Consider the following 27,129-nt stretch of genomic DNA (forward strand, 5'->3'; position numbering starts at 1 on the left):
GGTACCTGTATTCCTTTCAATCACTGCCAGATGCTAAAGGACATAGCAGAAAGTCAGACAGACTAGGATTCTAACCGCAACCCTGGACCATGTATGTGATGTTCGTGTTATTGCCCTTCTCTGACCCTCAATCTCTTCATCTGGAAATGAAGATGGTGCTTTCTTTGCATGATTTTTGTTTGGGTTACATTTGATAATTTAAGTAAATGGCAAGAAAGGAGAACATTCAGTAAATAGTAGGTGATGCTACTATTTTTTGACACCCCCTTTTCTATTTCTTTTAATTTGTTTTTAATATTATGTAATCTCTGTGAGGATAGGGTCATAGTTCATAGTTGTAGCCACAGAACATAGCACAATGCCTGGCCTCAACTATACTTAAAGACCTGTTTCCTGAGGGAGAGGCTGGGAGGGAAGGAAGGAAGGAAGGAAGGAAGGAAGGAAGGAAGGAAGGAAGGAAAGAAGGGCCAATCAATTATTGGTCTTCTGACTTAAACCCAGTTTTGACCTCCTGCTTCTGCTTTCTACAGCAGGTCAGATTTTGTGGATGAATTTCATCTCTGGCTTTTTCTTAGTATTTCCAATTCCACTTTCAAGCTTCCTTTCCCCAAACGATTACCACTTATGTCTCTTGGTGGGCTTCTCTATAAAATATAAAACCCTAAATATTTTGTTTAATATGTAAATATGTCTGCTATATGGCAATCTTATTATAGATTTTGAAAAGTTTACTATTTTAAAAATCAGTCTGTTTTATATTTCTATTAAATACAGGTTTCCAAATAAAAGTGCCATTTTCTTTTTTTCTTAAAGGAAAAAGTTTCTTCAAAGACATTTCTTATTTTTTCAAAAAAACAGCATAAAAGATCATTTTAAGTCATGAAATCAACCAATACCTAACACTTCATTCATGCTTGTGTATTTTTGGTAGAATTGTTTTTTCTAACATTATTTCTAAAAATCTAAATTTTAAGGCTAAAATATTTCCATCACAAGACACTTTGGAGAGAAAGGACTGGATAATTTTAATTTGTATCTTACCTGAGATATGTGGATGCAAAAAGTTTGCCCATGAATTTGTACTACTGAAGAGAATAACGAGAAACAGGCAGAGTTCTTATTAAGCAAATAAAAGGGAAATGTTCTCCACTTGTTTTCAGGAAAATCTGACATGTTTCTTTCCAAAAATTATATAGCATATATTTTACCTATCATTTATGTATCTTAAATTATTTGGTCATTAATCACTATAATTTGAGAATTAGGCTTCCTGATGGAAAAGCCATTAAGAAGGAAATACCTTGGTCCTTATATTCGTACTTTTGATTGTCACTCTATTCTCAAGTACTTGAACATTATCTAAAATTTGAAAACAAAACAAAACAAAACAAAACAAAACACAAAGAAATAAAGCAAATGTCAGACTTTGCTTTATAACAAAATCAATTCTCATTTATCCGTGGCACTGTGGACGGAAGCAGAGCATTCTGAAGCGGAACCTTTGGATAATCAGAAATCTCATTTTAGTCACTATCACCAACCCTGAGGAGATGTGCTAATACCGAAACTATTTCACTTCCACCTGTCTGCCCTCTGCTGGACGTGCTAACGAGCAGTGAAATGGCTACAGAAGGAACAGCTGGTGTGAGTGGGAAGCTTATTCACAAGTCATCTTTTTATGACTGTGTGTTACATGGAGAAATGATTTTGATTACACTTCTAATAATGCTACATTTATCAGGGACATCACTCTGTAGGGAAAAAAATATAATAAGTTAGTATCATCTGTGAACCTTTTTATCCTCGGCATCTTATCTTCTACACATCAGATTAATGGCTAACACTGGACTCATCGGCTGTAGAAAGGCAGGTCAAGTTTTGCTTTGTACAGGACTGTGATTTGATATTCAGAGCCTGAGAAGCAAAAGGTGTCATTCTGAAAGGGTTTAACCTTCAATTATGAAGACAGGAAAATACAAGAAAAGTAAAAACAAACACAAGAGAATTCGGCTGGTGTGAAACGGCAGCGGAATAGCTCTTGCAAATTTTGCAAGTTTTGGCTGTGCTCCCTGAAAAATCACCAGCAGCAACGCCCTTCAGGCAGCAGCTGTCACTACAGGCAATGAAGCAGCATTGAGAGGAAGAAGGGGGGCTCCTCTGCAGACAGGGAAACAGCTGATGCATAAAAATACAGACTGGGATGAAATTAGCAACAAGTAGCTGACTATTTTTTCTTTTTGTAAAGTTCACTCAGTTACTAAGATAGATGTAAATTAAACTTTAGAGACAATGTGGCATCTCAAGTGGAACTGTGAAGTAATCATAACCCAGAGGCTCAGGACAAGTTTGATTTAAGATCACACTACTTTCAGGCTCTGTTTTGTGATTAGGGTGCATCATATTTAACTAAACCGTTCAGGAAGCGAATTCAGCTACCTATTAAACACGTGACAGTTTCAAAATGCTCAAGATTCTCTGCCCAGCACTCACATTACTCAGCTGTCAAAGTAAAGGGCTCAGATATATGATGTGAAAATTACATTTTAACGAGGTGTCATGTGTGTTTAAAGTTCTTATTCATCACTACATAGTCACAGCTTTTACTGGAGACACAAATGCACCTAATTAGCATATTATAAGGACAGAAGGTTCACCTTATCTGCATTGTTAAACTGTTATGTGTAGGCTTTTTGTTGCTGTTTTAGATTCTATTATCCTCAGCATATATAAGAATGGATACATTTACATAATCTGAAATGGCTTTCAAGAAAATATGGATTGTGTTAGGGAAGCAGAAGAACAGGCATAAGACAGTAACTACATGTCTTTATTGTTCTGTCGTTCATACTGATTGTTTGATGTGTTTCACTAAATCTCAACCAGTAGACTTTGAGATGTGTTAGGCATGCTAATTTTAGGAAATTTTTGGAAGTGAGCTTCTCTGCCTATTCTTACTGTCAACCTAAATCTACTCCCTCCTTCTTTAGTAGAAAATACTGGAAAACATCTGTATATTTGACAAGGGAAGTATAGATGTTCTGTGGACAGTTTAGAAGCAAACTGGAAAAGCCAACAAAAAGGTCCCACGTTCCACTGCCAGTCATTAATGAATAATGGACTCAGCACAAAGCGGTTTGTGACAAAGAACTAAAGAGTTAAAGTCAGTCTATATGTCACTTGTAACAGCTAAAGGGAAGTGATGCCACTGATTCCCCCACACTGCATGTATCAGGATTCAGGTAGTTCTAGAATTATTTATAATGCCAACCTGAGAATCATTCAAATAACCTGTGAAACAGCTTAGTATTGTTTGGAGGGTTTTAATGTCTATCTTACAAAACAGCTAACTGAAAGCAGTGAAGAATGTATAGTTCATATTGAATTTTATAAGATAGGAAGGATAAAGGCTTAGTTAAAAGTGCATCTGAAGAAATTTCTAGCTCTGATAGCTCTAGGTTTGGTTTTCTGCTCAGAAAAGAACAGAGAAAGCACTTTTGCATTCACTTGTGCATTTACTTTATACTCAGGTGCTAATGCTTACAAGCATTTCTGATACAGGTGCCCCGAACTGATTCAGCTGTTCAGACAAAATGTATTTTGAACAGAGCATGATTATTACTCATTTCTGAATATGCCACACGTTCCATTTTCTCTGAGTTGAAGAAAATCCTGGAACTCGTCAACTGAAAAAATTGAGAATACGTTCTGAATGTGAAAGTCATTGAACAGTTGCTCACTTTCTTCCCTCTTCTAAGACTAGTGACTTTAATTTCTTCTAATTACTTCTGAAAGAAAGCGCATTAGGTGTTAATGTGCTTTGGCACTTCTCCTTAACACCTGCTCAACTTCCTTTAGGTTACCAAAGCTCAATATAATCTTCGTGAAGAAGGGAAGAAGCTGGGTGCAGGTGGTGGGGGTGGGGAATAACTGGGATGACTCATAAAACTTCTAGATTATAGGAGAGTGCGGCAAAGAGTGAAGATGACAACCTGAGAGGCATATGTGCAATTTTTCCTTTTTAAGTCTATTTAGAGAGAGACAGAGAGAGAGAGAATCTGTGTGAAGGGCACAGAAAAAAGGGAGAGAGAGAATCCCAAGTGGGCTCTGAGCGGTCAGTGCAGAGCCCCAACCAGGGCTCGAACCTACCAACCGGTGATCATGACCTGAGCTGAAATCAAGAGCCAGACACTTCACTGAGCCAGCCAGGCGCCCCTGCATACATGTAATCTTTTTTTTTTTTTTTTAATGTTTTAATGTTTACATTTGAGGGACAGAGAGTGCACGAATGGGAGAGGGCAGAGAGTGAGGGAGACACAGAATCTGAAGCAGGCTCCAGGCTCTGAGCTGTCAGCACAGAGCCCGACGCGGGGCTCGAACTTGCAGACCATGAGATCATGACCTGAGCCGAAGTCGGAGGCTTAACTGACTGAGCCACCCAGACACCCCATGCATACAGGTAATCTAATTTAACAAATTTTAGGACTAATATTCTTATTTTCGTAATATTCTGAATATTAATATGTATTTTAATGCATTCTTGTATTTCCTAAATCATTCAACAAATCTTGGCAGAGCACCTACTATTTATTTACCAGGCACTCTATAAAGACCTGTAAACCAAAGTGACTGAAGCTATATCAGCAAGATTATTTCAATGTGAATCAAAATCTCATTAGTTCTGGAACAAAAGCTTTTTATAAGCTGGAAATTCTTTGCATTTGTATGTTCTTTACCATTTGAGGCAGAACTCTATTATTAAAAATTGTTTTTACAAAATGTGCAGGTATAAATTATGTGAATAGCAATATGAATAAATACGGACTCATTTTCCACTACATTCATGCTGGAAAACTACAGAAAATGCTGGCAAACTTGCATTAATATAATGCAGAATAAATGATGACAGTTTTGAAAATGTTTTTAGGCAGAAAGGAGAACAAACAAGTTTGAAGCATTTTAAAACTTTGTCCAGAAGAACAGGCCCATTAAAGCACTTTTCAGGGAGAAACTTCACTTAAAATTAACAACTGGGCATTTGAAAGACAAGTTTAAAAAATAAAATTAATTAATTTAAATGGCTATGGTTGAAAACAAATTCCCAGGATGGTTTCATTTGAAAAAGAATACAAACAAATGTCCCTAATGAAAGGCAGCAGGATTAGCCCTTTGAGAATGGGTGCTGGGAAAAGTAAGGGAGCAAAGTGAAGTGACTTCTGAAGCTACTTTTTAGGATATTTCTGAGACACCATTTTCCTTGATATTCTTCCTCAAAGTTTACCGTTTCAAAATTTTAAAAAGGACTCTTGTTAAAAAAGAAAATGCATCTGATTTCATGGTTGAAGAACAGATACAACTTTTTAGAGCACACATCTGCAGCAAACTTACAGTGAGAATGACAGATTAGATTTGCATCTAGAGAGTGCCTGGCCTGTGGGGATACTGAGGTCGCTTCCACCAGAGGAACAAATCTGGCGACACAGACTGAGGAAACATACTTTCCACGACAAGTGTCACAGGAGGGAGCATGAATCTGGAGTTGAGCTGCCCTTCAATCACTGGGCAGGTTTTGAGTAATATGAGTTATAGTGACTTAGTTTCCTCATTTAGAAAATGTGGCTGGAAATGATTTTTGTAGGGTTGGTGTGCAGCTGTTTGATGGTCATTGCATAGATCGTCTCATTAAAATATAACAATAATTTCCAGAGGTAGGTGTTATTTTTTCCATGTTATAGTTGAGAAAACCCAGACCAAGAGGCTGAGCAATGTGTCCACAGTCAACACCACAGGCAGAATTCAAGCCCAAGTCCTTCAGACTCCCAGGCTTGTACAGAGCTGCATGCTACTTGTGTGGACGTTTCACCCAAGGATTGCTATATATACAAGAGGAACATGTTTGCCCCTTAACTTCTAATACCCAGATCTTTCAATGTATAGAAAAGTGATATTTAGTAGAAGTAGAGCACAGATACCCCTTTGCATAAAAGCTTCAGAAGTGTGAATTTTCATTGATTTAGAGCAAAAATAGCCTGCTTCCAACAGATGGCAACAGCAAACACGCTTCAGATTACAAACTCAGAATTAGACTTCTTGACCCTAACATATTCATGGGAAGTTGGCTTCTGTACATACACATGTAAGAAGATCCATAGTAAGAATTTACTACAGGCAATTTCTCTGAAAAATGTCAGCCTAATTTACTAAAGAAAAACACCCACCTGAAACTGTCTGTGAGGAGTAAGACAAACAGCCTCTATCAATGCTAATTGAAATTCTCACATCCACACCGACGATGCATAAAATTTACCTCTAACAGTTATTCTTTCACCTTTAAACTGCAGTAAGTCCACACCAAAATACTAGCTTTTCAATCTCAGCATTCATGCATGGAAATTGATAATATTTCTTGCAATTATATTTACAAATTTAATACAGATGAAATCGTACTCGTTGCAGAACAGACAAGGTCTTCATAGATGGAATCTTACTCACTGCAAATCAGACAAGGCCTTTATTGTCTTATAAAAAGAGAGAAAACTGAATCTCCTGGCATAAGTTAGGAATTTGTTTCAAAAGCTGAACTTTATCATTTCTCAATGTTTACCACTTTAATATCATCCTTTTAACAAACCTGAATACTAGTACGTTTGGGCAAAATAGTTCATATTTTAACTCCCATAGAGACAGACACATAACATCAAATGAAATAGTGTACTTTTCCTTATGTCGACAATTACAAAGACTTATCCTATATATGTATACACACATATGAGTTTATTACTGTACATTAGAAAAATCTTTGTGTCATGCATCTAAAATGAGACTATGGTATCACCTTGCTCTTTAAGGATAAGTTAGAAAGCTAAGAAATTGATTCAATTCATCAAATCTAAATCTAGAATGCTAATTAAATATAACCTATTCATTATTCTATATAAAAATAATGTATAATCTTTTCTATAAATAAAATTTGAAGTATGTTACCATCCCTTCTTCACTGATTAACCACAAAATATGAATTATTATTTCTTTGGAGGCAATTAGAAATTACGTCCTAATGTAATTTAAACGTCAGAAAAGGCTAAGAACCACACAGAGCGTTTTCACTAACAAGATATAAATTTTAATTTAAGAATATCACAGCTATGAAAAAAATATTTTCTCAGAGTACTGCAGATGGTTGATTCTTGCTTAGGTTTTCAACTGAAGGCTGTCTTGAATTGAAAAAAAACTTACCTATACAGTGGTGAGCCAGGTACTGTACTAGGTCTAGGAGATTTTTTGAGGATTTAGTAAGGAGAAGTTGCTTTTGTTGCTATTGCATATTTAGGCTTCTCCTTCCATAAGAGGTAGTTCAATATAATACCAGCATTGCTGGCTATGGAAAGAACTGCTGTCACTCTGACCAAGGCCTTTCAGATTAGAGAAAAGGCCAAGTAGTTTCTCATTCTAAGAAGTGGAAAGCTATTCACTCATTCATTCATTCATTCATCCACTTATTCAACAAAGAGTTACTAACCCTTTATTTTATATATGCCACATATATACTAGTGTAATATATATATATATATATATATATATATATATATATATATATATATATATATATATAAAGGATGGGTAAAGGTCACTGGCCATATGGAACTTAGAATCTATTTGTGTAAGAAGATATGTATATAATGAAATAGTTAGGAAGCAGAATGGCATGCTAGTAAAAGCATGGTAAAAGCAATGCAGAAAATAAGTAATATTAACATGTAAGCACTGAAAGAATATAATCCAAGAACTGCTATATTACTATCAAAATTCAGATACCTGTGCCTTAGTTTTCCATTACACTTTATCATGAAGAAGAGCATTATTGGTAGTTAAAATAATTGAATCTCTAAACTAAGATAATTCTTTTCAGTTATATACATAAAAGTTTAAGATAATAGAGCAATTTGTCACTATCTTTAGACAATATTAAAAGGAAATAGTATGTCCTAGAGAGGAAAAAGACAGTTTCAAATAATTGAAATTAAAAACTATTTGTGGTTTGTTCAAAATAGTGTTTTGCATTGTTGTTTCTTACAAAATTGAGGTCTGTTTTTTCCTCTATTTACCAGTTATAAACATTTTTCTGTATACGTCCAATTAGGTACACTCAGACATATCTACACTCGAACTGACAATGTTCCCAATAGGAGTGGTCATATACAAAGCTGTCTGCAAAGTGAATATATTGGCGTAGGGCTCCCGAAGCATCATATCAAGGCAGCCCTTGACATTTTTCCAAGTGGAGAGGGCATGTCACAATTAATTAGACAGGATGGCATTCTATTTTAGCAAAGTTTTTGTGCACTTCCCTACACAAAGAGCTAACCAGCTGATAATAAAAATGTCCTTCAAAGAAGGGCTTAAGATTGGAGACTAAGCTACACAAGAAGAGAAAGTTTCTTATACCTTTTTTTAACAGCTGAAAGTGATTAATGACAACATTTTTAGACGAAAAGACAATGAACAATTTGCAGGTACATAGGCCAGAAGGCAGACAATAAAGGTAGTCTAATCATATGTACAAGAAACTTATTGAAAACAAACTATAAATATTTTCCCCTTGAGTATCATCAAAAGTCAAACTTACCTGATCGACTATCCAGAGGTCCAAAATCCAAAGAGTATTTCACGACGTGATAGTTGTTCCAAACATAAAGAAGGTTGTCCCTGGGATTGTAATCCACAGCCGCTATGTACTGGTATGAATTGGGAAATGGTACATCCACCAAACTATCCTTACTTTGGTCAGTGTTATAAATGTAGTCAATCTTATTCCCTGTGGCCTCATTGTCATCATCCTCATATACAGATTTGACCACATACAGAATCCCGCAAATCATAAATGCGTTGGAAGCTGATCTTTTATCATATGCAGTATCCCATGTCCCTTCAATCCGTAGAGTATAAGGGTTCAATTGACTAATGACAATTTTACCATTGTTTTGTTCTGTTGCATAGATCACCCAGAGCCCATTTTCATCCACTGCCAGGTCTATGTCAGATTTGCCTCCCCATCGGTAAGGAGAGGTATCATGGTAATTGGCATTTGCTATGATAGCCTCTCCACTCTTTATCCTAGTCCGCAAATCAAACTTTACTATGTTCCTGGTGCGTTCTTTGTTGAAAAACAAAGCTCCATCATACACTACAAATCCTGTGCCATCCACCCTGTGAGGGAGCTTGTAGGTTGTAGTTGGCCTTCCAGCAATGAAGTCATCCTTGGATGAGTACTCAGTCAGGGTATCAGTTCTGTAGGGAGTCCAGGGCATATAATAAATCTTGTCAGAAGCCTGCAGAGGGTCTTTGCACCATGCCCCAGACTGGTGGTCAGATTCAAACAAATGTTCACTCTGGTATACTCCTTTTAGTAGTCCAGGGCAAAGAAAAACTGTTGGAAGGGAAAGAATTAAAATAATAAATATATTAATTTTAATATTGTCACATATTCTTAGTTTTTACCAAATGGACTGTACTTCTAACAAGAGATACCCACCACCACTTAATTATTTTGCTGCATTCTTCTGAGTATGCAAACCGTCTTACATATTGATTTTGACTTTTGTTCAAAATCATTTTGATTTCATCTGCAGAAAAATGTGGCCTCTTCATGAGTAGTTGTGTTTTCCTTTGATTTTTACCTTTGTAAACATGTTATACAATATTTTTGGATAGACATATATAGATGTGATGTACGTCTATGTATTTTACAAATACAAAGGTGTATATAGAATATTTTTACTTATCTTATTTGGAAATTAAATATATGTATATTGATTTCACTCTGATATTAGCCATTCAATAATTTATCATTAAGAAATAAATATAAATCCAATAGTAAATAAGTATAAAATAAAGGAAAAGCAAAGCCCTGTAGTACAGGCCACTGAATCTTCTAGCAAAAAAAACTCTTAAAGCTTCTATAGCACACACAGAGCATGCAACCCATACAATTAAAAATGAGTGATGGATGGATACTGGGAGGAAAAAGAGAAAGGAAGAAAAAGAAAGGAAAGAAGGAATAAGAAGAAAAGATGAAAGGTTACAGAGAAGAACCCAAGATCTAGATTTTAATCAGTTAAAAATGTCCTGTTAAATACAGTAGTATTGGAACTTAAAAACATGTACCTTTTACTGTTACATGAGAAGAACATTAAAAAACAAGATTACTTGCTACAATATTTTGCTGCTCATACTTCAGATCGAAAATGGGCAGGAATTATCTGATTCATTTGATTTTTAGTATGATTCAGTAGCGCATTCTGTGAATAGTGGTAAGAAGTTTTGGCTGGCTTGTGATGAAGGGACCATAAAGCAATGTTTCCCAGAGAGTGGTCCTTGAAGCACCTGTTTCAAGTGGATATTACACAGAAAGAAAACAGGGATCTTTGGCCATATGTTTAAGAAATATCATATTAAATAGAATTGTGGCAGAGACTTGAATAACTTTAGTGCATTAGCGAATCTCCAAGGCAGAAGTGAGGGGGGGTGAGCAAATTTCACAAACTAATTTGATCGTGGAGCTCCCTTCCACAGAACCTGTTTAAAGTGTAGTGTTCTGTTGAACCTGCTATGGGAAACACTGCTCTAGTATTTTTTGCAAAGAAAACACACTGAAAAATAATCATGCAGTCCACTGTTATGTTTGAAGTGATTAGAACTGTATTGGATAGAGCAATTAAGAAAGCATAAGGAATTTGGATGTTGACCCATATTTTAATGATTAAAGTATTATTCTCGTTATTAGTGATTAGGTGTTCAACAGCAACTATAAGCCTGGATCCAATGGAAAACAATCTAAGATAAAACTCAGCTAGGATGTGCAGGTTATTAAAAAGGAAAGTATATTATTAAAGTGCCCAAGGTTTTACTTTTGTAGAAATGAAAAGTTTCAGGGCAAAGTTGGCTACCAAAATCTTCCATAGCAAAGATAGAGGGCCATTATCAATTTATACTCAATAATAAAGTTGATGATTAGAAGAATTTCACAGGATTCTAATATGATGGATATAATTATAAAGAATTGGATAGGCATTGTGTCACCATTGCATATAAACTTTAGGTTTGTTAATAATCAGCCCATGGTATTATTATAAGGCATTTCAGAAAACTATCTCCCCTTTTCCCCAAGTAGTTAAAAATTAAAGGAATGGGGAAAATCACACCAGAGCTATGGAAAATTATCTAGTAGAGAAATAAAAACAGATCTAAAGTATTCACTATCCATCACCGTCTACCGGATTTCTAACTACTTATTTAAAAGTAAAGAGGAAGAAAATGCACGGTTGAAATTTTTACATGATTAAACTGTTTTAGGATAAAAGGATCAAACCAGCACTGGTCATCACAACAGATAAAAGTGAAGTTGAGCAGCAGAAGTAGTAAATAAATTTTCATAAAATCGATAAGAATTAATACAAAATTATTTTAACTAAATGTTAAACTGTTAAATAACTTAGCCTATAAATAGTATATAATTTATGAAAGGTATTTAATTACCTTTTTGTTCCACTTCTATTGGAGAGAGAGAAGTACAGAGAGAAAGGAGAAAAGAGAATAGATTAATGGTACGGTATTGGCCAAGCACTTTTTATTCACCTCTTCCAAACTGAAAGTTAATAATTTATTTCATTCACACTTGCTTTTTGAACATAATGTTTTTTTAAAAAAAACATTTCCCTAGTAAAATTATTTGTTAAAAAAGCAACCATATTATAAACTTAAAAAAATATAGTACAGACTTGGAAAATGTAAGGCAAAAGTTAATCAAGCTAAGATTGAAAAAAACAAAAAACAAAAAACAAAAAAACACAACATACAATTCCAAACTATAGACATAGGAAATTAAGATTCATAATAAGAACACCAATATTTCCCTTTTAAAGTTAGGAAGGTAATTATACATATAAAGCTTTCAAATAGTTTGACTTGCCTCATTTATAAAATATTATAGTTTATATCACCATTTAACATAATAGTCTTGCTTTTTACCCATCTCAAGGATTGATCTCTTCAGAAGAAACTACTCTGTAACTTGTTTCATAAGGCCTAAGATTTTCCATGTCAGTTCTATGAGAAATAAACCTCATGTGGTACACATTAACACGGAATTCCCTCACACTAAATAATGGATTCAGAATCTTTATTGAAGAAACTTCTCTCCCTCTCACTCATCAATATTTGATATTATGGAAAAATATCTTTCAGAAAAATCTGTTATCAGAGGGTTGACATAAATCATGAGCCACCTGTTCTGGCCTTTTCTGAAATTCTTAACTGAATCAACATACTCTTGTAAGAATAAATTCAGATCCTCAACCGTGTTATGGCTATGCATCTTTCAAATTAGATCCCATTATTATTTTTAAGGTACTGACCAATTCAGGTCAGGGAAAATTCTGGGAAATTGTAGCATTCATGTAACTGATCAAGCAACATCTTGTTTATCTTATGAACATTTCTCTCATTAGAGACAATTTGCCCAAATCACAAAAAGAAGAAAAAAGGACCAACAAAAAACAAGAGGAAGAGTTGGAGGGGGAATGGGCTCATAACACAAACTTAAAAATCACAGACTGCAAATGATAGAAGTCTAAAAAACTTTCAACAGAATGGATAAACCAAAATACTATTGCACAATAAATAAAACTCTAAGGAAGTTTCAAAACACAGGAGAAATACTGTTTGGGTAATTGCATTTAGGTGAGATTTTGTGCTTTGACCTAAGCTGTTGTCTTCTGTTGTCAAAATCACATTCATTTCTCCCCATTCACTTTTTTGAAAGCTCAATGTTACATGTGTTAGAACGCAAAGCTAGTATATGCCAAAAGTTATGCTTAAGAAGTTGCAAATGTAGTCTTTTAAAAAGATTCCTTATCTCATTAATATACAAATCTTATTTTAATAGTATTTCTAGGACTCTTTTAGCAATTCTATACTCTTACAATTTATCATTATGTTCAATCTTTATTGAGTGACTGCAGTGTTCATTGGACTATATGCCTCACTACATATCAGTTAAACTCTTAAGACATGCACTTCATGCTCTGACTAGAATACTAACAAATTTGGGTTCAGACTGACAACTAGAAGAAGCATAACTAAGCACCTTAAGAAATTATTCAATCAATAGTCTCAAAAGTTTGGACTCAAGGCACATTACAATGAAAATGGAGGTTGGAAGTGGGAAGTCACACTAAAGTTGACATTTTTTTCAACAACTAGGTTACAAAAGAATTTCTAGAACTAATTTTGTTCCTTGAAATACATCTAAATATATATCCTTTTGAGAACTGTATATAGAAGGTTTATATTCTGAAACATCAAATGTATACTCATACAACTTGAGTTTTATTTTACATAAAACTCTTCATATTATTCTAAAGCACAGTTACCCTAACTTCTTGGCAACTAGTATTTCTCTTTTCAACAACTACTAAATGAGGAAGGTGGGATATGTGATCAAAAGTATTGATATTTGTTATTCTCATCGCTTCTCTGCCTTTTGGTTAAGATCAAGTGATATTTGTTATCCTGTAAATACTATCTTACAATTTAATGGATATTGTTATTATTTTTAAAAATTTTAATGGTTATTTATTTCTGAGAGAGAGACAGAGTATGAGCGAGGGAGAAGGCAGAGAGAGATGGAGACACAGAATCTAAAGCAGTCTCCAGGCTCTGAGCTGTCAGCATAGAGCCTGATGCAGGGCTCGAAACCACAAGCTGTTAGATCATGACCTGAGCCAACATCAGATGCTCAGCCAACTGAGCCACCCAGGCATCCCTGGATATTGTTATTTTTAAAGAACTTTTACTTCTATCTTCTCAATTGTCATTAGGTAAAATTTTAATGCTCTGGTCTCAGTCTAAGAATTGGTATAAGCTGTAGCTTAAGTAAAGCGTGCTTCTGTTACTTGCTGGTTACTCAAAATTAAGATTTATTAGGCAGTTTCATTTTGGACAAAATTATTGTGTTCTTGCCTATGTCATGACTGGCTGTAGCTCATTTATCATTTATTTGCTATTTTCAAGACTCTAGTAAAACAATCCTATAATTTAAGTAGAAACAAGCATACACAAATCATATTCCCTTTAACAAAAATTGGCAAGGCAAACATAATTTGTCACTGAAAAGCTTAGTAAGATTAAGGATTAGCCAGTCACTGTCCATCATGTGGTTCTGACTCTAGAAGCTTCTTTCCCCTGGGGAAACAAACAAACAAACAAACAAACTGTATGGACACAAGTTAACACCCTTGACACTATATCCTTCATAATGCCTGGTGCATAAGTACTCAGTGAATAGCTGCTGAATTAATATATAATCCAAATAGAGGTGATTAATTCTGCTTCTTAATGTTTTAAGCATGTAGTAAAAAGAAAAAAATGGTGAAAAGAATCCAGATTTGCTATATATAATCATATGTGCAATGTATTATGTGTACAATGCCTTTGTATTTTAATGGATGTGGAGGAAGGTGCAATTCATGTGCAATATGTATCTCCAACTAATTAAGTGTAAAACTGGAGGGAAAAAAAGGGAAATAAGAAAAACTATACGAATAGTCTTGAGAATTATATCGGAGAGAACAAAGTGTTGCTATAAAACAGCCTGTAATGATCTAAAAACACAGACCAAAAATACTCCCTTCTCTCCTCTCTGTAATGAGATCATAAATAAATGAATCGTACGGTGAGATCTGTGTTCAGCCTTCTTCAGTACCTCCTGTCTTTTGGTCTGGTCCAATATCCTGAATTCTGGCATTATAGTGTCACTGTTCATTTCCAATCCTCTGTGGAACTAGTTACTCTCTTTTTTTCTCTCTTCACTTTTAATCCCCAAACTATTTTTATTGTCCATTCAGCCTCTGCAAATATGTTTATATATTTCCTCAAAGTGATTTCATTGTTGTCCTTTGTCAAACTTAATGTTGTAAGCTATATCCTGTGGTTAGAGTAAATGACAAATTCAAACTAAGGGTAAATTTATTCTGTATAAAAGGCAGAAACAGGAAAGAAAAAAAGACTAGTAAATTTTCTCTTTATTTCCCAACAGTTCATAAAAGAGAAATAATATATAGCCAATAGCCATGTTATTGTTTAGAAAAAATAAGATGTTATTAGTTCTATCCATATCTATACCATATGCAGTACTTTTGAATTGCATTTTTTAATTAGAAAAGGTATGGATGAGAGAGCATATGCACGCATTGCCAGTCTTTTCCAAATTGCATTGCAAATTACAGAGAAATAAAATTGTTGCGTGCTAAAAATTGTTAGAACTAAATTGTCATAACTAAGAACTATGAAATTGTATCTAATTCTAATATAGGTTAAATTTTCTTTTATTTTAAACTGTAAGTCATACTAGATATTTTCCATCCATGTTATATAATCCAATGATGCCTCTATATTTCTGTAACATACAAATAAAAATGTTTATGGGGAACAAGAGATAGTTATACAACATTAAAAATTATAAGTACCTTTTTTATCATTTAAATTTATTATTATTTTAAACAGCATTATTTTCTTGGTTACATTTGGCTTGGACTATTAAAATACCCTTATCACTGGCCAGCTGGGCAGTGAAGGAGACAGCAATAAAGGAAACTAAGTGAGTAATAAAAAATCAGTCTTGGATGAAAATTTGCTGGTGTATCATCTATAAAAAAGGCCATCTATAAGTGAATAATCAGAAGTTTACAATAATACTTTCACTTCTATATCACTCTATACTTTAACAAAATGTTTTCATACGAATCACTTGATTTAGTTCTTCAAACAACACTGTGATGTGGTATTTGTTATTCCTACATCAAAGATGATTCAACAAAAACTCAAGGGTTAAAGGAGTTGACTAAGAACAACCTTGACAGATGGAAGAGTCTGTCATTTGTGTAATAAACACTGGCTCTCACTACCTGTAAACTCAATGAAAGTGTTTGTTGAATTCTTGCTCTCCATTTCCTTTCTGTCAAGAAATTCATGTGAGAGTGCACTTTGGAGGATATATTTAACACAAATGGAATCTTCCTGAGGGTAAGCACTCTGTTACAAGAACATTCGCTAAGCATGTACCATGTGCCATATATTGCCCTGAAGTTTTTCATACAGTACTCATTCAATCATCTCTGAGAAACCTTATGAAGTAGATATTCTCTTTATCTTAACTTTTCAAATGAAGAAACAGGTCCCTTCCATCTGTCTCAAAGAGGCACTGCTCTCTGATTAGTGAGTGGTAGAGTTGAAATTCAAATACAAGTGATCTTATCCGTTGTTGCATCTCCAATATGCAGCACGTAAGAAAAGCTCAATTAGTGTTTCTTAAGCCTCCATGCAATGATGAGTTGTACTGTAGTATTTTCAGGGAATGAGACTGCATGTCATATTTTTCAGGGCTTTTAACCCTGAGACTACTGATGCAAAGCCTCTCCAAAGAAGAAAAAATAATAATAATTTTCTAAAAAAAAAAGTTTCCTCATTTCTTGCCCAAGGAAACAAGATGTTTCTTATCACCAGAAACAAAAATGTGCTGAATACCTCATGTCCTGTTAATTCTCATTATTCTGAAACAGAGAAAATTCTCTTTTTCTATTTCACATACACCAATAAAATACAGAAGCACTTCAGTAAATAGAAATAAAAAAGACCTGTGAAGTTCATTAATTTTGGTATACTTCATATCAAAAATTCTGACAGACATCTGTCTCTTTCAATAAATAAGGTGCTAATCCTTTATTTAATGAAAAGACATGGGTAATCTCTGCAGCTCAGCTTCTAAATTATGTTTTTCAAGTAATAGCCGTGCACTGGTGAATAAAAGTGCTGCCCAAGCACCTCTGTATTACAATGGCTTTATATAATGTGTTTCCAAAATTATTACCTTCTAATGAATTTCATCTTGGAGTATGTAGATAGAAAATGTCAATAATTTACAAGATGCTTTCAGTAGCCACATTCTAATTCAAACACTTAAATACAATATCAATAGAGGGTGCAGAAACTGAAACTACTTTTTATTTTGTATTAACTTGCCATCCTTTTGATGGATCTGTAAAATCTTCCTGCTAATTTAGCCTTTTAAAAGAAAACGGTGCTATTAGTAAGGCTCTTTGGAGAATATATCAGTAATAGCTTCTAGTAAAAATAATAATTTTTCTAAAATATTATTGGTAGTAAAGACAACATTACATTTGGTTCATCAATGATGTACCCCCATCATAATGACCTGTTACCAGTGTGTAACAACAGCATGGAATTTAAAGTTGCTGAACAAGAAACAAAGGCAGAGTACCCTCAGAGTGTGTAAGACTATAATGTATATTTATATTAGGTCCACTGAATGTACTTGTTATTTGCAAGACCTTTAGAGCTTCGAATACAGAGACATGTAATTATAATCATAACACCTAACTTACAGAATGTGTAACTATGTGAATAGTTTTCCTGAGGATCATCTTATTTAATCCTCAGAGAAACTTTGTGGATTTGGTGGTTCTTTTACGAACATGTTACAGACACGGAACTGATCTCTGCCTCAGGAAAAATTGCAGTCTAACAATTGGTGATTTTCAGTGTACTTATTTACCAACAATAAGCTATTTTTAAATGCTTGCAGAGGAACTTGTGTAAAGAGATAAAAAACATACAAAAATAGGAGTAGCAGAGAGAGGGCATCGTTAAGAGAAGTTGTAGTTAAAAATAAAACAACAGTTTGACTACAAACTGTTCTAACTTCTTGTGTAAAATGTCATCCATTTGTTCCTGAGAAATATATTTTTGACTGATTCCTGTTACTAGGTTCTATGCATCCAGCTCTGGAGATGCAATAAATGAGATCTTTAAATTCATCTAATCTAATCCTACATATTTAGTAAATATGTTGTAATTACTGTGGTTTGCTGGCTGAATTCTTTTAGATGTCATTTTTTCTCAGCCAATATGTTACAAATAAAAAAACAAATGAAGCAAGAGAATTAGATATTAGCCCCAAATCACAATTTACTTTTAAACTCTTAATAGTATTAAAAACAAATTAGTAAATAATGTAATATTTTTTTTTATTTGTTTCACAATTGTATGTATTGTGAGGGCAGGAATGACTGCTCTAATTTTACTGATGAGAAAGATCAGAAACTGAAAGAAATCAAGTTACTTTACTTTTTTTTTTTTACTTTATTTTATTTTTTAAATTTTTGAGAGAGAGCACACACAGGATTTTTCCATTTCTATGTCTTATTAATCCTATAGCCTAATCATATTCTTCATAATGGTTTATTCATTCTTATTTCATATACTCCACACTTCCATATATTTTTCAACTTTCTCTCACTCTGTTGCCCTTGTTCAGAATGCCTCACATCTTCTCCTATTTCTAGTTAAGCCAAATTCTACAGTAGGTTCGAAGTTCTTCCTTCATGATTACTGCTTTATTTAGCAGTCCCATGTTGAATAAATGTGTGATTTCAGCTTAGTTTGTGGGGAGGGAGGTATCCAATAATGTTCTAGTCTGAGGATTGGCAAAACTTTTCTGCAAAGGGCCAGATAGTAAGTGACACTTTGAGAGACACACACAGGCTGCACTGCATAGCTGCTGTCATCACCGTTGTCGCCGTGGTCTTCTTTTTTTTTAACATCTCTTAATTAAAAAAATGTAATAGGTATACTTAGCTCATGGGCTAGTATCTATATCTTATGCAATCTTCACAACAACTCTGTTGAGATTATAGTCACCATTATACAGATGGGGAGACTGAGTACAGAGGCCATTAACTAGCAATTGGTAGAGGTGGTATTTGAACTTCTAAGCCTACACGCTTAACCTCTATGCTTTGCTCTTTGGCTAATAAGAAAGGGATTACGGCAAAAATAATGAGGATAACTAATATTAATTGAGTGCTTACTGTTTACTAGCTTATGGTTTTAAACAATTTACACATATTATCCACTTAACAATTACATTACTGCCATAAAGTAGACAGTATTACTACTTCAATATTGGAAAAAAAAGAAACCACGATACAGATAAATTAACATGACAGACCAGGATCCAATGCCAGGCCTCTGATATCAGAAACCAAGTGCTAAACCACTATCTTACAAGTACATGGTACTTGCATTATTTGTTATCGTTGAATAATTTCATTAACTGAGCGAGGGAATAGAGTTCTCACCTACCTCTATTACTTTCTAAGTGCCAGCCCTGCTCTACCCATTAAGTTATATTTAATGGGTATAGAAAATACCGTTTTTGATGTCCTGCTGTCCGTGACAATATCTGATTGTGATTTCAACAAAGAAACAAAAAGTTTTTTAAAGTTAGTATTAATAACTAGCAATAATGCATATTGAAAAAAATTATTATACTGATTTTTTGCTAAAGAACTTCTCAGAACCATCTAGTTAAGATCTGTTTTCAGAAAAGAGGCTTTCTTTGGATATCTTTTAGGGCAGTGTCAGATTCCAGACTCACAAGGCACAGTTGGTCACTGTAAAGTGAGGGGCCAGTGTTTGACTTAAATCAATAATGTCTGCAGAGGTGAAACAAATGCAGGGGTAGAAGGATTAAATGTGCCAAAAGGAAAGTGGCATACATAAAATCGTTTGCTACTTTTTTTCCTAATTGAAGGGGAAAAACCATGTTTTATTAATTTTGGAGCTTAGAAAACTATAGAAGTAGCAGTTTTCTCGTAAGAGTTTCCTGTTTCTTTAATTCTTCAGGGTCCATCATAGTGTATCTGTGACAATTCTGTGTCAAGATGCCCTTGGCCCAGCCAAACATAGTTAATTGTGTAGGAAACAATTTCTACTTACTTCCGACTTGCAGTGGAAAACATTCACAATGGGGTCTAGCTCAACAGTGTTATAATATTTGACCCAGGAACTGTGTGCTCCTGAGAAAGAGGGCAGATTCTTCACAATCTGGTTTCCTTATGGACTTACGTCCTTCCTTTGAAAGACAGTGACAGAAGGAATAAAGATTCCTTAAACGAGAGTTGTGCATTAGCTAGGTCAAAGTGAGGTAACAAAATGAGCAGACAGCCCCCCAAATGTATGTAATGCAGTACAATACCCAAAGCTAAGATATTAAATCTAAAATTAAATTAAACAGACAACAAAGTGTGTTTTCCCTCCCATTCTTTATAACACTCAACCAACATCTGTTCAGTAATTCACTGAATGCACTTTTTGTTTATTTTACTGAAATGTGTCAGTTGAGAGGAAAAACAGAGTTTTAGGGAATGAAACAAGTCATTACATATTTATTTTCCTATTGGACTGGTGGCAACATACTTCACTGTCTGTTTAAACTAACTAGCCTCCAACTGTTTGTAGAAGCAGCTCCCTGTAAAGGATCATAAGAATGAATTTGCTGGTTAGAGCACCACGTAAGGCACTATCAGTGGTATAATATTATTAGTGTCTATTGTTGTTGTTTACTTTTTAGTGAAATAACCTTCCTTGGAGACAAAATTAAATAGAAAAGCAATTGATATCTAGTCAACTGCAGTTGGTATTTAGTAAAATTTTAATTTCTTATGTGTAGGCGCAACATGAAGTATATACAATGATTATGAAGTATTTATGTAAGTACTATTAGTATGTCTACTGTATTAGGTCATTATTTTAAAAAATACAACATTAAATACAAACACATTTCAGATAGAAAATATATCTCCTTAGAAACCCTTACACTGTGACATACTCTGTTAATCTACTAGAAAGTTAGTTGTATATATTCAAGGACTCTCTCCATTTTCTTCACTGCTGTGTCCCACCATCCAGAATAGTACCTGGAATGTGGAAGCTATTCAGTAAATAGTTTGAATTCGTTGAATCAGTACATCTCTTACCTTTGATGCTTTTGAATAAGTGGTATAACTTTACTCATATTACCAAAGGCAAAATAAAGGGAAACGAAATTTTAAAATAAAATGTAGATGTGGATTGTGTAGATGCTATGCTGAAGTGAATATTTTCTAAATATGAGGATTAATAAATCCATGTGATTTTTAGCTTAATATCTAATTACTAAAACAAAACAAAACAAAAAAACTACTATACTCTGTTCCATTGTGCTACATTTTACAATAATGAATACTGAAAACAAAATAGCTTGCAATTTTGGGCATTTTTAAATATGAATGAATAAATGCATAATTTGAAACAAGCATTTACGACAATAGCTAACAGTTGTTGAATGTTTACTGTGTGAAAACACTATTAACTCATTTAATTATCAAAACAGCTCTCGTGGGGCGCCTGGGTGGCTCAGTCGGTTAAGCGGCCGACTTCGGCTCAGGTCATGATCTCGCGGTCCGTGAGTTCGAGCCCCGCATCAGGCTCTGTGCTGACAGCTCAGAACCTGGAGCCTGTTTCAGATTCTGTGTCTCCCTTTCTCTGACCCTCCCCCATTCATGCTCTGTCTCTCTCTGTCTCAAAAATAAATAAACGTTAAAAAAAAACAGCTCTTTAAGGTAAGTATATATTGTCACCATTTTATAGATGAAGAAAGTATGGGATAGAGAAATTAATTAACAAATCTTAAGGTCACAAATCTAGTAAGAAACAGAACTAGGATTTGAAAAAAGATAATCTTGGCTGTAAGATTTATGCTCATTGGATGGTCTGCATAGTCTCCCAAGAAGATTACTGGTCATTTTATATTGACTAATTTTTCTCACCCAGAAAATGAAGTAACACAATGGTGCGATACACTATTTCAAACTTAACAAAGTTTGAAAAATAGATTCAAAGTATGATATTTTGCATGAAATCTCAAGTTGTGAATTTTGGCTGATTTGCCACTTATTGAAAAACTACGTGACCTCCGAATCTGGTATCTACTTTTATTCTACTTTGCTTTTACTTTATTTTATTATCATTCTTTTAAGAGAGAAAGAGCATGTCAGTGGGAGAGAGGGGCAGAGGGAGAGGGAGGGAGAATCTTAAGCAGGCTCCATGCTCAACAAACAGCCTGACATGGGGCTCCATCTCACCACAGACCATGAGGTCATGACCTCAGCCAAAATCAAGAGTCAGAAGTTTCACTGACTGAGCCACCCAGGAGCCCCTGGTATCTACTTTTTTTTTTTTATTATTTTTTTTTTCCCTGGTATCTACTTTTAAGTAAATGACATATACGTTTGGAAATAGAGTATGGAGGTAAGTTTTACGTTTCTTAGATTTCTCACATGGTATTTTTTCATCCCAAACAATGGTGTCTTAACTCACAAGTCTTCCCTGAATATCAGCTCACTTGTTACATGTGTAACATGGGTTCATCAGATCTGGTGAGGTTCTATGCTCTATTGTGTCTACCAGTTTTAGAAAGGAGAGATGTGAGATGGGAAATAATAAATCCTTCACAACAACAGTAAGAATAAAGAGCTTATACCATCAAAGGAAAAAGAGAATATAAAATTCTGGTGTGCAGCAGCCTATGAGAATGGGTTTTCCTTCTTTTTGAAATCAAATGTAGTTTCTACAACTACTGAAGAACTGATGTCTGCACATCATGTCTAAGTTAAATTTATGCATTTGGAGAAGCCAGCAGGTCTAATGAATCTTCTCCCTCAGCTTAGTCAACTATATATTGTCTATTTGAATTCAGGGCCATTAAATACTTGCAAAGTGTTTACTGCTCTATACATATTATTGGTCCTGTCACTGAACGGTGCCCTCTCTCTGTTTTATAGCTAATGTAGCATTTCTCCATGGCATCAATAGATTAAAACATTTACTACCAGAAAAAGTATGTGAAAACGGAACAAGCTCATTTTGCTACAAGCTAACTCAATAAATCTGTCTAGTTTACTGATGTTCACTTTCATTTAAAATTGGTACATATTTATCTTGCACACTTCAAGAAGGCAGAGAGATAAATTGTTTTTCTGCTTTTGCTTCTGGCAGCAATGCTGCTTTGTTAATATTAATAAATGGCAGTTTAATAGGACCAGATCTATATTTCTGATGTGTACTTGGGAATATTCAGAAAGGGCCAATGAAGGGTATATTAAGACTTTAAAAGATTTTATTTATCGTTTCTAGAGCCATATGACTCCTTCACTAGAGAAAGAAGCAACACAGTTGAAGTTAATTGGTTTAATTTTATGACGCTTGATGCCTTTCTTAAAGCTACCACCAGAAAAAAAACGGGTCATTAACAAACTTAGTTTATTTGCATTTGGACAAATAAAAATTAAAGCAAATTCAGTCCATAGTCTTAAACTCATAATGGAAGGATAAACAAAATGTTTGAAATAGTCAGCACTTCTCTTGACAGTATTGTAGAGGGAGAGGGTGTTTTTTTTTTTTGGCTTTTTGTTTGTTTTGTTTTGTTTTGTTTACTCTGAAGACAAACAAATTCTTGCTTTTTCTGGTCCCTTTTCTCCCACAGAAGATGGTTGTAGACATGGTTTATGTAATTGATCCTCCACCACCATTCTGACCAGGTAGTCAAACATGCAAAAGTTAGAATAGGTGCATGGGATAATACAACCTGTTTTCTCCCAGTTCTGTGATAATTACTTTATCCTTGGTTATGATAATACAATGGAAGAAAAATATTGATATTCATCAAGCCAGATCATGTATGCAAATGTAAAATAGCTATCCTACATCTTTTACACACCTACAAGTCCAAGATATCTAAGTAAATATATGCCAGCATTTTTGTTATGACACATTTTATTTTCCCTCTGAAAAGCTGTGTGTGAATGGATGCCTTGCTTTCATTTTTATATACTATTTTTTTTTGCACATAAACTTCCATTTTTACACAAGAAAAAGCAAGTTGGTTATAGGACTACTTTCTCCCTAAGCATCTCTTTTGGATGAAACATAATGATTCTCCTACATCTGTGCCCTTGCACATACCGCTAATTTGATACTGACTTTCACAGTCTCCAACACAGTTACCTAAATTGGGTAAAATCCCTCCTCTTCTACAAAGTTTTCCACAACTTCCTATGTGAACCATACCTTTCAAGAGAGCCTGCTTTTGAAAGATAAGCTTTAGGTAGAAAGTTCTGCTGCAATTGATCACCTTGAGACTTCTGGAGTAAGACATCACTCCAATTAGTGTGCTACCAAGAAATTCAGTAATCAGTAAAATGGCAGAAAGGCACAGATTCTCATAGTATCGGCCAACTGTTTCAAACATGTAAGTGTTACTTCACCAACAAGATGACAGTTGCTTTCCAAGAAGGTAGACAGTATGTTAAATGTTAAAAGAGGTGGTAAGAAGATTAATGTTTTGCCAAACCAGATTTACAAAAGGCTGTGTGATATTTTCCTAATAACACTAAATAACTAAATGGTTGGCAAATACTTATGGATTGATTATGCCTACAAATGTTTGGAGTTATTCAAACATAATCAATTCAAATGTTCCTATATGGCATAACACTCTCATTTGGAATCCCCAGAAAGTAGAGGACAAGGTAAGGACTTTGATGCAGGTAGTTTATTTGGGAGGTGATCCCAGGAACTAAGTGTTAAGCAACAGGGAGAGAGAGATGAAAAAAGAAGAAAAGCTACAATATGTGTTATTATTGAAGTTGCCACTGTTGGCAAGGAGGACCAAATTCTGCCCAGATCTCTGAAAAATATAAAACTGGGGTAATGATGCACAGGCCTTTTCTGCCAGTGACTGAAAACAATCTTCACTGGCATGAACTTCCCTGCACATAAGCAGATGGGTGCTAGCTGAGCAAACTACTGGTCCTTAGGAAGTCTTATGGCAGAATGCTGAAAGACAAGTAGGAGGCATTTGAGTTGACAATTAGGTAACTGGGATAGGCCTGAGTGCCAACAAAATAGTTCACTTTGGGTCTGGGTGAAAACAGAGTTGAGCCAAGGGAATACTATGTATGCCAGAGGCATCTGCTAAGAGTATCTATGTAGTTTCTACGACTACTGAAGAACTGATGTGTGCACATCATGTCTAAGTTAAATTTATGCATTTGGAGGAGCCAGCAGGTCTAATAAATCTTCTCCCTTAGCTTAGTCAACTATATATTGTCTATGTGAATTCAGGGCCATTAAATACTTGCAAAGTATGTGTGTGTGTGTGTGTGTGTGTGTGTGTGTGTGTGTGCGCGCACATATGCACATATGTAAGCAAAACAGTACCTACCTTAATCTTGAACTTTTTTTCATAATGTCCATTTTACATTAATTAGTATCATTTCGATTTTGGATACCACAAAAATTTATTTTAACATAGCAGTTTTTCTTCACTTTTTCTCCAGGTTAAAAAAAAAAAAAATACTACTGCAATATTTCTAGCTCATTTTTGTAACAGCCTTTCCAGTTACATACGGTTAAGAGTGCATGTTCAGAAAAAGATTGTAGCTAACGGTCGAAACCATACACATTCCACAGAGCTACTGCTACAGGCACAGAAAGAGGAAAAATAGAACTTGTTGTAGCTGATTCTGTCTATTCTCATGTCAATGTTGGGAATGGAGAAAGAAGATAAATCACTTAGATCATGACTCTTGAGTTCACAAGCAGCTAAGGCTCAACTGACAAGTGGAACTTCAGCAGAAATAATACTTATTTTCTATTACTTTTATGCTATAATAATGTTCAGTTAAATGAAGCCCTTAGATTGCCCTTCCTATTCTGGTAAGAGAAAATGTGTTTAGATAGGCCTCCATCATAAGAAGTTATTGAAATACTTCCCACATAAAAACTATAGCTCTTTTTCTAGAGCCTTACGTCTTTAGCCTTTTAAAATACAACATAGAACAGCTAGTTAACATACAGTGCAACACTAGCAGGATTCTTGAATAGAGAGTATGAAAGAGATAGGCATGCTTGCAATTTTAACTTGTATACTTTCATTTACTAACTTATGTCTGGAAAAGTGAGCCCTTGAAACTTTTAAGATTCCAGGAGAACATAATTTAAATCTATAACTAGATCAAGGTCAATTAATCTACACAGTGAATTAGCAAGTAACTGAGATATTTATAAGCAATTTAAAGGCAACAAAATGCTGCTTTGGTGAACACTGGGTACACAATAAATACTTGCTGATTTATTGATGTAATGAACATAATGATGAGTTAATAAAAATTAATTTCTAGACTAAGGAAGAACATACCAAAAAAAAGGGGGGGGGGACATACTCAGTCCTCACACAGAAGCATAATTGGCTCCAAAATGTTTTCTCATTGGAGGGAAGGAGTAAAAACAATGATTAACTACTGATATAATTAATATAAAACAACACTAGGTGCATGAATGTAAAAATAGACTCCAGAATCAAGTTAGTGATATGGTAATAGGCATTCATATTTGCATACTTAAATAATAATAAAGTCTTATCATTATATGTATATATAAGTACTTTTTAATGAGGAAGGCACTTAGAAATAGTTGCAACATCAGTCCCCATAATTTTCCAAGTATCTGGGTGTTATGCAACTCAGATACCTGAGTTTAACTGATAGACAATCTTGAAAGCATATGACAGTCATTTCTGTCACAAAGGATAATCTTAATTTTAAAACAACACATTTCAATGCAGAAATGCAGAACTTAAGTGTACACATGGTGCTATATCAAGAGACAAAAGGAATTAAAATCACAGAAAAGAAAAAGGCTTCATTTGTCTCTATGCAGATGGCAGCCAGCTCTTGAATTTAAATAGGTGACAAGTATGCTCATATAATGACATCAGCCATGTAACAGTAAGGACCATGAATGGGATGAGAATATCCTTCCTTAAATATGGCACCTTGACATATTAAAGATTTTAAGCTGAAAGCTTGTGTGAAACAACAGGTGCAAGAAGGACTCTCTAACCTTCCCCTTATTACCTGAAGCAGGTCATAAGGCCCTCTTATAAGAGGTGCCCTCTCTGTAACCAGAAAAAAAGGAGCATCCTTATCTCTGAAGACAGAAGGATGTCAAGAGGAATCCAAAAGAACAGGCCTAAATTTCCTCCAGTTTATTACCCTTCACTCATACCCTTTTAGTGTATCCTGTTTTCCCACAACTTTCTGCTCTTTGTCAAACCTAGTATAAAAACTCAGGTTTAACATTTCATAAGGTCATCATTTCCTTATAAAGATTCTA

The 27,129-nt window shown here is 34.6% G+C and overlaps 1 protein-coding gene across 33 annotated transcripts in view; it reads right to left on the reverse strand.

The window, feature by feature from the left end:
• The window catches only part of ADGRL3 (adhesion G protein-coupled receptor L3), an 847,777-nt gene that overhangs the window by 289,532 nt on the left and 531,116 nt on the right, over window positions 1-27,129 (reverse strand). For all 33 annotated transcript variants that reach the window (XM_086704954.1, XM_086704959.1, XM_086704957.1 and 30 more), the window contains one exon: window positions 8,624-9,424. In XM_086704954.1, coding sequence (XP_086561080.1) covers window positions 8,624-9,424 — 801 coding nt within the window. The remainder of the gene's footprint in view (window positions 1-8,623; window positions 9,425-27,129) is intronic.

Source organism: Puma concolor, chromosome B1, assembly GCF_028749965.1.
Source record: "Puma concolor isolate L17-30 chromosome B1, mPumCon1.1.hap2, whole genome shotgun sequence".
NCBI lineage: Eukaryota > Metazoa > Chordata > Mammalia > Carnivora > Felidae > Puma > Puma concolor.